This window comes from Hyperolius riggenbachi, chromosome 8, assembly GCF_040937935.1.
Source record: "Hyperolius riggenbachi isolate aHypRig1 chromosome 8, aHypRig1.pri, whole genome shotgun sequence".
Classification (NCBI taxonomy): Eukaryota; Metazoa; Chordata; class Amphibia; order Anura; family Hyperoliidae; genus Hyperolius; species Hyperolius riggenbachi.
This window is the reverse complement of record NC_090653.1, coordinates 97,296,674-97,309,564: the sequence shown is the minus strand read 5'-3', so window position 1 is coordinate 97,309,564 and position 12,891 is coordinate 97,296,674. Positions and strand designations below refer to the sequence as shown.

The window sequence follows — 12,891 nt, the reverse complement described above, 5'->3', positions numbered from 1 at the left end:
GCATAGCCCGGCCGGCTGGGGAGAGAAGACAGAAGAAAATGATGGAGGCGCCAGCCGCGCTAATAAGGGATGCGGGAGCCGGCTTTATTCCTCGCTCCCTCCCTCCCTCCCTCTGAATGCCCCTCGCCTGCGGTGAATGTGTGCCCGGCTCCCCCATGAGTGTGTGCGCAGCGGAGCGGTAGGTCCTCTTACCGCAGATCAGGCGCACCAGCAACTGGAGTCTCATGCTTCCTGTGACGTCATGGTAAACAGGAAGCATGAGACTCCAGTTGCTGGTGCGCCTGATCTGCGGTAAGAGGACCTACCGCTCCGCTGCGCACACACTCATGGGGGAGCCGGGCACACATTCACCGCAGGCGAGGGGCATTCAGAGGGAGGGAGGGAGCGAGGAATAAAGCCGGCTCCCGCATCCCTTATTAGCGCGGCTGGCGCCTCCATCATTTTCTTCTGTCTTTTCTCCCCCGGGCAATCTTCTCCCCACACAGGGGGCGGGCACCTTCCTTCACCTATCTTATACTGGGGGGCATATACCTATCTAATCTATCCTGGGGGGCATATACCTATCTAACCTATACTGGGGGGCATATACCTATCTAACCTATACTGGGGGGCATATACCTATCTAATCTATACTGGGGGGCATATACCTATCTAACCTATACTGGGGGGCATATACCTATCTAATCTATACTTGGGGGCTTATACCTATCTAATCTATACTGGGGGGCATATACCTATCTAACCTATACTGGGGGGCATATACCTATCTAACCTATACTGGGGGGCATATACCTATCTAATCTATACTGGGGGGCATATACCTATCTAATCTATACTGGGGGGCATATACCTATCTAACCTATACTGGGGGGCATATACCTATCTAATCTATACTGGGGGGCAAATACCTATCTAACCTATACTGGGGGGCATATACCTATCTAACCTATACTGGGGGGCATATACCTATCTAACCTATACTGGGGGGCATATACCTATCTAACCTATACTGGGGGGCATAGCCCTATCTAACCTATACTGGGGGGCATAGCCCTATCTAACCTATACTGGGGGGCATATACCTATCTAACCTATACTGGGGGCATATACCTATCTAACCTATACTGGGGGGTATATACCTATCTAATTTATACTGGGGGGCATATACCTATCTAACCTATACTGGTGGGCATATACCTATCTAACCTATACTGGGGGGCATATACCTATCTAACCTATACTGGGGGGCATATACCTATCTAACCTATACTGGGGGACATATACCTATCTAATCTATACTGGGGGGCATATACCTATCTAACCTATACTGGGGGCAACTATATGGGCTACCTATACTGGGGGGGGACCTATAGCTGGCTACCTATACTGCGGGCACCTATACCTGTCTCCACGTTGGGGGCGCATTTTACGCCCTCACCCTGGGTGCAATTTAGCCTAGAAACTGCTAGTATTTGGTTCCACCCACACCATATTTTGGCCACGCCCACACGCCACTTTCAGGAACCCCCCCCTTTGGAAATCCTGGATTTGCCCCTGCATGGGGTGAGTGTTTGCATTCTGTGTCTATTGTGTTCTTGTTCATTAAAGACCCACATTAAGTTCTATTTTTTTTTCTGTAATGTTTTTCATTTTTATTTTTATTTACTTTGCAATCAATAAATAAATTCATGCAGAGATCCCATTTTGTGAGTGAAAGGAACATTTCTTCTGTTTGTTGTTCATCTCTCATATTAACTTATATTGTTCTTTAGCAATCATCAGTAATATTTATTAAAGGATTAAAGCAATATAGAGAATTATGAGTTTATAAAGTATTCAGTAGCTGGAGTAGAGCTGGTGACACCTTTACCATAGAACAATTTATGATAATTCTAAAACATATCTCAGAGGGAGAGACAGATAATAAACAACCTGACTGTTTTCACTGAACATTCCTGATTAACGACTTTAACTAGTTACTGTGTTGTGCAGTGTGTAGTGTTGACACAGTTGGATTATTTGAATTTGGAACCTTGTTTCAGTTTCAGCCTAAATCTTTGACACATGTGCCCTGACAGGGGGTGTTAACTCACCCTTGTGGCTGCCTCTGTGCCCTGCCTTCCCCATCACATCCTACAGTGGGATGCAAAAGTTTGGGCAACATTGTTAATCATCATGATTGTCCTGTATAAACGGTTGGTTGTTACGAAAAAAAATGTCAGTTAAATACATCATATAGGAAACACACAAACTGTGATATTTGAAAAGTGAAATTAAGTTTATTGGATTTACAAAAAGTGTGCAATAATTATTTAAATAAAATTAGGCAGGTGCATAAATGTGGGCCCCGATGTCATTTTATTGATTCCAAAACCTTTAGAACTAATTATTGAAACTCAAATTGGCTTTGTAAGCTCAGTGACCCCTGACCTACATACACAGGTGAATCCAATTATGAGAAAGAGTGTTTAAGGGGGCCAATTGTAAGTTTCCCTCCTCTTTTAAGTTTCTCTGAAGAGTAGCAACATGGGGGTCTCAAAACATCTCTCAAATGACCTGAAGACAAAGATTGTTCACCATCATGGTTTAGGGCAGGCATGGGCAAACTTGGCCCTCCAGCTGTTACGGAACTACAAGTCCCACAATGCATTTGCCTTTATGAGTCATGACTGTGGCTGTCAGACTCCTGCAATACATTGTGGGAGTTGTAGTTCTGTAACAGCTGGAGGGCCAAGTTTGCCCATGCCTGGTTTAGGGGAAGGATACAGAAAGCTGTCTCAGAGATTTCAGCTGTCTGTTTCCACAGTTAGGAACATATTGAGGAAATGAAAGATCACAGGCTCAGTTCAAGTTAAGGCTCGAAGTGGCAGAGCAAGAAAAATCTCGGATAAACAGAAGCGACGAATGGTGAGAACAGTCAGAGTCAGCCCACAGACCAGCACCAAAGCCCTACAACATCATCTTGCGGCATATGGAGTCACTGTGCATCGTTCAACCATTCAGCGCACTTTACACAAGGAGATGCTGTATGGAAGAGTGATGCAGAGGAAGCCTTTTCTTCGCCCACAGCACAAACAGAGCCACCGAGGTATGCTAAAGCAAATTTGGACAAGCCAGCTTCATTTTGGAATAAGCTGCTGTGGACTGATGAAACTAAAATTGAGTTATTTGGGAATAATATGGGGCATTATGCATGGAGGAAAAAAAACACAGCATTCCAAGAAAAACACCTGCTGCCTACAATAAAATATGGTGGTTCCATCATGCTGTGGGGCTGTGTGGCCAGTGCAGGGACTGAGAATTTTGTCAAAGTTGAGGGATGCATGTATTCCACTCAGTATCACCAGACTCTGGAGACCAATGTCCAGGAATCAGTGACAAAGCTGAAGCTGCGCCGGGGCTGGATCTTTCAACAAGACAACGACTCTAAACACTGCTCAAAATCCACTAAGGCCTAGGTTCTCAACATGTGGTATGCGTACCCCAGGGGGTACTTCTGATGGTTCCAGGGGGTACTCGGCTTGATAAACGTTACCAATAATAACAAATTTAGAGTTTAAGAAAATGAGAAATCTTATTTAAACAATACCAAATGAATATTTTTGCTAATTAAAAGCAATAGTAAATGCTTGGAAAGTGTTTAGAACCAATTTTAATGTACTACCATCAAATATATATTTGTCAAGGGGTACTTGTGATAATGTTTACTATGCTAGGGGGTACTTGGTGAGTACAGGGTTTTAAAAGGGGTACATAACAGTAAAATGTTGAGAAACACTGCACTAAGGCATTCATGCAATGGAACAAGTACAATGTTCTGGAATGGCCATCTCAGTCCCCGGACCTGAATAGAATTGAAAATCTGTGGTGTGAGTTAAAGAGACTCTGTAACAAATTTTTCAGCCTTAGTTCTTCTATCCTATAGGTTCCTATGCCTGTTCTAATGAGCTCTGGCTTACTGCAGCCTTTCCTAATTGCACTGTCTCTGTAATAAATCTTATATCCTTTCCTCTGTCGTGTCTGTCGGGTAATGCTTGAATGTGTGGAATGTGCAGGGCTGCTTGTGATTGGATAGAAGCGATACACACCCCCTGCAGGCCCCCTGCACACTCTGTATGACTCACACACTCTGTTTATGTGAGCCTATCACAAGCTGGTTAGTTTGTTTGTAAACACTGCCTAAAACTGTTAATTACAAGCCAGGATTGCAGCAGAAAGTGGCAGAAACAGCACAGAGGGGCACAGGAGAAAATAAGGAATAAAATGGTATGCTTTTTAGTGTAAGAATATTAGAGTACACATTCTCTTTAAAGAGAGCTATCCATGCTCGGTAGCCATCAAACCTGAATGAACTAGAGATGTTTTTTACAGAGGAATGGTCCAAAATACCTTCAACCAGAATCTAGATTGGAACCTACAGAAAGTGTTTAGACGCTGTAATTTCTGCAAAAGGAGGATCTACTAAATATTGATTTCATTTATTTTTTGTGGTGCCCAAATTTCTGCACCTGCCTAATTTTGTTTAAACAATTATTGCACACTTTCTGTAAATCCAATAAACTTAATTTCACTTCTCAAATATCACTGTGTGTGTCTCCTATATGATGTATTTAACTGACATTTTTTATTGTAACAACCAACTATTTATACAGGAAAATCATGATGATTAACAAGGTTGCCCAAACTTTTGCATCCCACTGTAGCTCTCACACACTTCTTCCTTCATGAGGAAGTATGAGAGAGCTGGAATGGGGCATAGAGGTCACACACAGAAGTGGCCACAAGAGTGCGTTAACACTCCTTCCCTGGTGCCTATGTTATGAAGATTCAGGTTCTGATTGGCAGGTTTCAGAATAATGTTCCGAATTTGAATATGCCAAATGCATTTAAACTAATGGTGTACCTCCTTTCATTTTAAACCAGTCCCCCTAGTGCTAGATTGTAGGCATGGTCAATAGGATGAAAATAATTTCAAGTTGGTGCAGAATTATGCTCATTTTGTTTGCAAATTTATGCAGCTTGAAAATGGACCAATCAAATTTTACCTCAGCAGGATTTGATTGGTTAATTTTTGAGGCTGCATAAATTTGCACATAACATTTGCATAATGCATCAACTAAAAATGATTTACATTTCACTGACCATCCCTACTTATTATGATCAGGGCCGGATTGAAGCCAATGCCACATAGGCCATGGCCTAGGGCACCACAGGATCAAGGGTGGATAGGCAGCAGGCTATACTGGGAGGGGAGGGTCACTTGGCTACCTATACTGGAGGGAGCGGGTAATCAGGCTATCTATATGAAAGAAGGGTAGAGTCATCTGGTTTGTTATACTAGAGGGAAGGGGGGAGAGGCCATCAGGCTACCTATAGTGGAGGTAAGTGGTGGTCGGAGTTGTCATCTGGCTAAAATGGAGAGGAGGGTTTTCTGGCTATCTATACTAGAGGGAAGTGTCAACGGGCTACCTATACTGAAGGGAGGGGGAAGGGTCAACTGGCTACCTATACTGGAGGGGGGCGGCTGCTGACAGTGGCCTTGGGTGGTAAAGAGTACAACTCTGATTATAATTGGTCCAATACCAAACTGCATACAACTTATATGAAACTTGGATGAAAGTAGAAATCATTTGCATCTCATTGACCATCTCTGGTGAGACCTCAAAGCTCATCATGAGGGACTATGGGAGGCAGCCACACAGCAGCAGAGTTATTATTACACACAGCACTCTATGACAGCACAAGAAAAAAAAGACCTCATCATATTGACAGCTGGCCTTCATTAAAGCTGACTATAATGCTCATCTTCGGGCAAATGGCAATATACTTTGGGAGTCATGCGCTTGCATGCATATAGTAGGTACACCAGGAAAGTCAGATTCATCTAATTGCTAAGAATATCTCATCTGCACATATTATGAAATACCGGTAATATAGCCAGAAAATTAGCATTTCATTCTGAAAACACAGTACTATTTAAAAGGCCAGTAGCTGCACCATGTGTATTCCTAAAATGATATTTACCTAAATGATTGCCTTTCACTGAAAGAATGCTTTTCAAATAATACAACCGACTGAATACACAACTGTTCAGCTGACTATTGCTCAGTTCAGAAAACACCAGCTTATCAGGAGATACACAGCCAATGCCTGTTTACTGTGATTTCATTCTCTTCTCAGAAAAATCTATTTTGTTTCAGTTCTGCAAATACAGAAGTGATAAGCTTGCAATTAGTGTGCCAACCAATACTGCAGATCAGTAGTGGGATTTATATGCGGAATCAAAGAAAGACTGTCCATATAGAGAAAAAAAACAAATATCTGACCCTGAACTTGAAAAATGCTAACTTATTACAGCGCCAAAATCTTCTGTAGCGCTGTACAGAGTATATTGTCTTGTCACTAACTGTCCCTCTGAAGGACTCACAATCTAATCCCTACCATAGTCATATGCCTAGTGTATGTGTAGTGTATGTATTATAGTCTAGTGCCAATTTAGGGGAAAGCCAAGTAACTTATTTGTATGTTTTTGGGATGTGCCCGGAAGAAACCCATGCAGACACGGGAAGAGCAAACAAACTCCATGCAGACAATACCCTGGCTGGGCAAGGCAAGAGTGCTAACCACTGGGCCACTGAGCTGCCCAACTTATCCCCCATCAATTGCATCTAAAATTAACACTGACCTCTTACTAACTGATGCATGTACAGTAGGTCTAACCAGTTATTTGTGCCTATGTCTTTTTCTTGACCTCTCACCTGTCCACAAGCTTAATTGTTCCCTAAAAATAATAACACAGAAGATTTAATACACATGTGTCCATCTGAAAACATTGTGCAGAAAATACCAGCTTATGAGATAAAGCCACTTCCTGTTTACCGTGATTTCTCTCTCTTTCAGAGCAGATCATCCACAAGGCAACCTTAACAGGTGCCTGGGGCCTAGTGGGTGTCAGGGGGGCCATCTGCCACTGTTCCTGTCCTGTCTCCCACCTCAGATTGCCAAATGGACCATCAGAAAGAACCAAAGCTACTACCTTGCCTAGGGCCCTATTTCATCTAGAAACGCTGACAAGGCAAGATTTCATACTTACCCAGAGTTTCCTCCAGCTCCATAAGCACATGTGAGTCCCTCCTGTCCTCCCGCAATCAGCCCCAGTAAATGGCTAAGTCGGATGCGCAGAAGACCCCGACTGACACAAGTGAGCCAGTCACTGGGGCTGATTTGCGGCTGAACGGCAGACTGCGGGAGGATGGTGAGGGACTCACAGGTGCTTATAGACATGGGCATAGCAATCTCCCCTGCAACCCCTGCCATCGCAGGGGACCCGGAGGCTTTGGGGGTCCCTCCTTCTCCCTCCCCCTTTCCATTCACTAAGAAAAACCATGTGCAGGAGCATGTGTAATTTTTTTCCTTCTTCCAGACGTTGCTTCACAGCAGAACACTCTCTGCTGCCATACGCCGGCTCCCAATCCCATTGGATTCAGGGCCAAGGGGGCGAACACGGTAAATCCAGCGCTGGAGACTTGGGCGCAGCAGCGCAGGAGACTTGGGCGCAGCCGGCGCCACCATAGGCCGTAATAGGAACTACGGCTATCGCAGGCACAGGGAGTAACTTCAGCGCCGTCAGAAGACGGACCTGAAATTGCTTTTAAAACAATAATTCGGATTCCAGCGATTGCTGGAAGCCGAATTATTTCATTCCCCCACTATCCATGTCGGCCTGGAGGGGGAATAGTAATTAACACGGCCCGGACTTGTGCGGCAGCAGGATCAGCCATATACTGGCTGTGTCCTGCGCCCAAGTCTCCGGCGCCGTTCTCTCTCGTACGCAAAGGGGGCCCCAGGCTATCATTTTTGCAGGGGGCCCCTGTTAAGTCTAGTTACGCCCCTGCTTATGGGCCTGGAGGAAGCCCCGGGTAAGTATCAAATCTTGCCTTGTCAGCATCTCTAGTTTAATTTAATTAATCATTGTGTTCTCTTCTCAGAAGTGATGAGATAGCAATTCCTGTACCAAACAAACACTATAGGTAATTTTACCAAAGCTCCCTGACTCCAAAACAAATGATGCCTATTGACATTGGAAGTGCAAGTACTTTAATTTAAACACCGGCCTGAGGTCACGCCTGCAGCAGACTCACCAGACAAGTGTTTGCTCACACTTTTTAACTGACGTCTCACCACATATAATAACTGAGCTATTATAAGTGTCCTCGCTTGATTTCAGATCGTAGCATTCGAGTTGAAGAACTGCTTTTCAGATTTGCATACCTAATAAGCACACAAGGCATCATTGAGAAATCATGGGAAGGCAGTAGCTGACTTTCTTTAATTATAGTGCAGAGAGAACAACAAGATACACATTACACCTTGAAACTAAGCTAGTGATCGCATGTGAGCTTTACTCTGCACAGGACATGGGAAATATACCCTCACCAGCATGTCTGAAATGGCGAAGAAAGAAATCCGTTGATATTAATGTAAGTACATTTGAAAAGACTTGACGATGCTATTTTGACTAACGTCTTGTTAAATAGTATGTCAACACACACACGCACGCACGCACGCACGCACGCACACACACACACACACACACACACACACAGCCTGAGCAAACTTGTGAGGATGCGCCCCCTCTCTGTCCACCCCCACATTTGGAATGGTAGCACAGCACCCAAAAATTTACTCTGCTTCATTTAATGTTCTCACATGACATGCTGCAGCTAAACACAATAGCACAGTGGCTGGCTGTGAGTCTGTGACAAACAAACTGCTCACCCTCATCCACTCCATTCCTCCTCACTCAGGACAGCAGTGCCACCACCTCCCTTCTGCTGTGCAAGTCAAATGAAGCACTGCTGCTCTCCTGCCTCCCCCCTCCTCACTCACTGTCAGACTCCTCACACAGCACATCAAGCTGTTTTTCCCCAATGATGACCTCTTTATCTCGCTCTCCTCTTGATTCCCCTCCTACTCTGACTGCACGCTGTAAGTGTAAATACTGCATGAGAGAACTGGCCCTGCCTGCCAATTACAGTATGTGTTGTGAGTGTGACCCCTGCTCTAGAAACACTTGATCAATAGCACCCTTCCTCATATGTGGAAAGGGCAATATACATCTACACTCAACCAACAGCATAGCTTAGAAGCTCTGGGCCCCGATGCAAGTTTTACATTAGGCCTCCTCAAGCATTCTATACATAACAATTGATGTGGAGCACCAAAACTTTCCAAGGACAGCTGCAGTGTCAGAGAGGTGTAGGCTGGGGAGGAGAACATTCTATTAATGATTACAACTAATCAAAGTGCATCTAGAAGTGATCCTTATCAGCTTAGCACTGTAAGAAGCGATCAGACTCTTGCAATGGAGAATCCCTCATTTACTTTAGAGAACCATGGTTTCATAAAGAAGACTATATACAGAGTTCTCCTTTAGGACACAGAAAAATATAATTCTGAGATTTTCAGTGGTACATCATGCAATACAATTGAGCTGAAGGTTCTCCTGTGAGTGTTTAGAGGAGCGCTAATAATAAAGCCTCCGATGGACAATTACATTGCTTGAGTGACTGGTTTCAATGAAATTTACGGACAGATAGAGCTAGAACACATGTGCGTAATTTTCATTGAAAACCAAACAATGGTAATTGTCCATCGGAGGCTTTATTATTAGCACTCCTCAAAGCGCTCACAGGACAACCTTCAGCTCAAGTCTATATTTTTGGGGAGGATTGGGGAGATCCTCACTCCAGTGAGCTGCTGATCCATCACCAGGCGCAGCACTGCACATTTGTTTACAAGTCTAAATGTGCAGACAGCTTGGCTCTGGGCTGGCAAAATATAAACAATGTTGCCTCGACTCGAAATCACTGCAAGCTCCAACTTTGGTCCAGAGTCTTCACGACTGTGCAGTGTGCCCTGTCAGTCACATGCTCATGAGAGCCAATAGAAAGCTCCTAATGTGATTGACATGCACACCCACGGCATACTCACAGGGTGACGTGCGAAGTAACCCTTGGTAAACTGGAGGTTTTTCTATATACTGTATAACAAAGAATGCTGATTATATATGCACCTTGTATTGAAGCCAATACATTTAATGAACTGCTTGAGGCTTCTGTGGTCCACCATGATATCTACTGCGGCTTTGAGAATGTCATGCTATTAAGTGCAGTTCTTAGACGTCTGGTGCCAAACGGTGGTTACCCTGGGCAACCAATCCCATCAATTCTTTCAAGCACTAATTAAGAGCAATAAAGCGGATGAAGGAGGGCCCTTACTGGACCCCTCTGGTCCAAAGGCCCTCGTGCAGTCACTACCTCTCCTTCATTATTCAATCCCATGGATGGATACTGCACTCTCATTACAAATATCCGCCAGCTTCCAAATTCCTGTCTTTATATACTTCGTCATACATATAAAACGAAAAGAAAAACAAAACATAGCCTGACTCTTTATGAATAAGTTTCACATTACCAGGTGTATCCTTTAATCCTGTGTGAACCGACCACAGATCCAGAATTCAGAGCTCCTCACCCTCTGCAGTGACTGTCAAGTCACAGACAGCTCACACACTTTATCACCAGTGATTGAACTCCTTCATTGAACTTCCTTCACCACAAAAGCTGCAACACACCAGGACACCTGGCCTCTCACCTTATCTGAATGCTGACACATTATAAGACAGCTACAACAGCGTTTGATATGATCCGGGCTTATTGCATCTTCCCAAACATCCAGATTTAATACACCGTTCCCACAACGCTTCTGCTCCACCAGAAGTTAACCTAATAACTGCAAGGAGAACTGTCTTTCATAAATCTTGGATACTTAAATTTAATGCAGAAAACTCTTGTTGCATGTGCTTCATAAAGAAGGGGGTTAACCCAAATTATTAACAAATTATCAGGAACCAGATCCTTGATAAACGTTTCACAGATCGCAGTCCACTTCCTCAGATCAGTACAAAAAATGTCAATAATGGTTGGCTGCTCTCTTTAGGCTGGTTGCAAGTGAGTTGATGCCTGATAACATTTGTACAGGCCCGGCCCTAGACTTTTTGCCGCCTGAGGCAATCTTTAAAGAAATCCCCTTCCCCGCCGCCGCTGGGCCCAATACCCCCTTCCTGACCGCTATCCCCTCCAGCTCGGGCAGCCCCCCACACCCACGGGGTGGGAGCGATTTCTTTAAAGATTGCCTCAGGCAGCAAAAAGTCTAGGGCCGGGCCTGTACAAATGTTATCACACATCAACTCACTTGCAACCAGCCTAAAGAGAGCAGCCAACCATTATTGACATTTTTTGTACTGATCTGAGGAAGTGGACTGCAATCTGTGAAACACTTATCAAGGATCTGGTTCCTGATAATTTGTTAATAATTTGGGTTAACCCCCTTCTTTATGGAGCACATGCAACAAGAGTTTTCTGCATTAAATTTAAGTATCCAAGATTTATGAAAGACAGTTCGCGCCCCCCCCCCCATAAGTGCTGCCCCCCCAGAAGTGCTGCCTGAGGCAAAAGTTTCACCCCGCCTCATGGGCGGGCTGGCCCGGCCCTGCATTTGTAAGACAAGAAGAATGGCACCAGCGCTGGATATTCAGTACAGTACAAATAGGCAGCCTACTTATTCTTTGTGGGAAAGATGGTGGCTAAGTGGCTTGCATTCTTGCCTTGCAGCACCACAGTCCTGGGGTTGATGTTTCTTCGGGATGCTATTGGTATTAAAGAGTCTGAATCTGTAAAATTCTTACAATAAAAAGCATACCATTCTATTCCTTATGTTCTCCTGGGCCCCTCTGTGCTGTTTCTGCCACTTCCTGCTGCAATCCTGGCTTGTAATTGCCAGTTTTAGGCAGTGTTTACAAACAAAAGACATGGCTGCTAACAGCATGTGATAGGCTGAGAGTAGCTCAGTGTGTGAGTCATACAGAGCTTGGAGGGGGCCTGGAGAGGGTGTGTATAGCTTCTATCCTATCACAAGCAGACCAGCACATTCCAGCCTGAGAGCCTGAGCCCGACAGAGCCGACAGAGGAAAGAAGATTAGATTATATAACAGAGATAACACAGCCACTCTGCAACTAGAAAAGGCTGCAGTAAGCCAGAGCACATTAGAACAGGTATAGGAACTTATAGGATAGAAGAAATAAGGTTGAAAATGTTGTTACAGAGTCTCTATAAGTCTACATGTTCTCCAAGTGAGATAATGGTGTACCAACAAAAGACAGCAATCTTTGAAGGAATGCTGTGAAAGGAAATCCCGAAAGTCTGCAAACTACTGAAACTTCCACCAGCAACCTCTCCAGCAGCACTGCACCAACCCAGGACGGAAGAGCTGCACATGCAACAAGAGTTTTCTGCAACAAATTCAAGTATCCAAGATTTATGAAAGACAGTTCTCCTTGCAGTTATTAGGTTAACTTCTGGTGGCGCAGAAGCGTTGTGGGAACGGTGTATTAAATCTGGATGTTTGGGAAGATGCAATAAGCCCGGATCATATCAAACGCTGTTGTAGCTGTCTTATAATGTGTCAGCATTCAGATAAGGTGAGAGGCAGTGGCGTAACTAAGGAGCTGTGGGCCCAGATGCAAGTTTTACATTGGGGCCCCCCAAGCACTCTCTACAAAACAATTGATACGGCGCACCAAAACCTGCCAATGTAGTTGCTGCAACACTCGTCACAGCTTCCCCGTTGGCTCTGTATCTGTGTGTGTGTACTCTAATTTCATCAGTCCTCACACTACCCTCACTCCACACCCACTCCATGTGATCTCCACCAGTTCCACTATCTCATGCTATGCTATAATTGCTTGCTGTGTACCTGCTGCTTAAAGAAGAATGTTACTATCTTGCATGATTGAAATGCTAACAAGTGGATATCTTACGGTTCCAACA

At 44.4% G+C, this 12,891-nt stretch overlaps 1 protein-coding gene across 1 annotated transcript in view; it reads left to right on the top strand.

The window, feature by feature from the left end:
• The first annotated feature begins 8,364 nt into the window (after positions 1–8,364).
• Positions 8,365–12,891, top strand: part of LOC137529035 (sodium- and chloride-dependent neutral and basic amino acid transporter B(0+)-like) — an 86,990-nt gene continuing 82,463 nt past the window's right edge. The window contains exon 1 of the mRNA XM_068250919.1: positions 8,365–8,480. Coding sequence (XP_068107020.1) covers positions 8,418–8,480 — 63 coding nt within the window. The 5' untranslated portion in view covers positions 8,365–8,417. The remainder of the gene's footprint in view (positions 8,481–12,891) is intronic.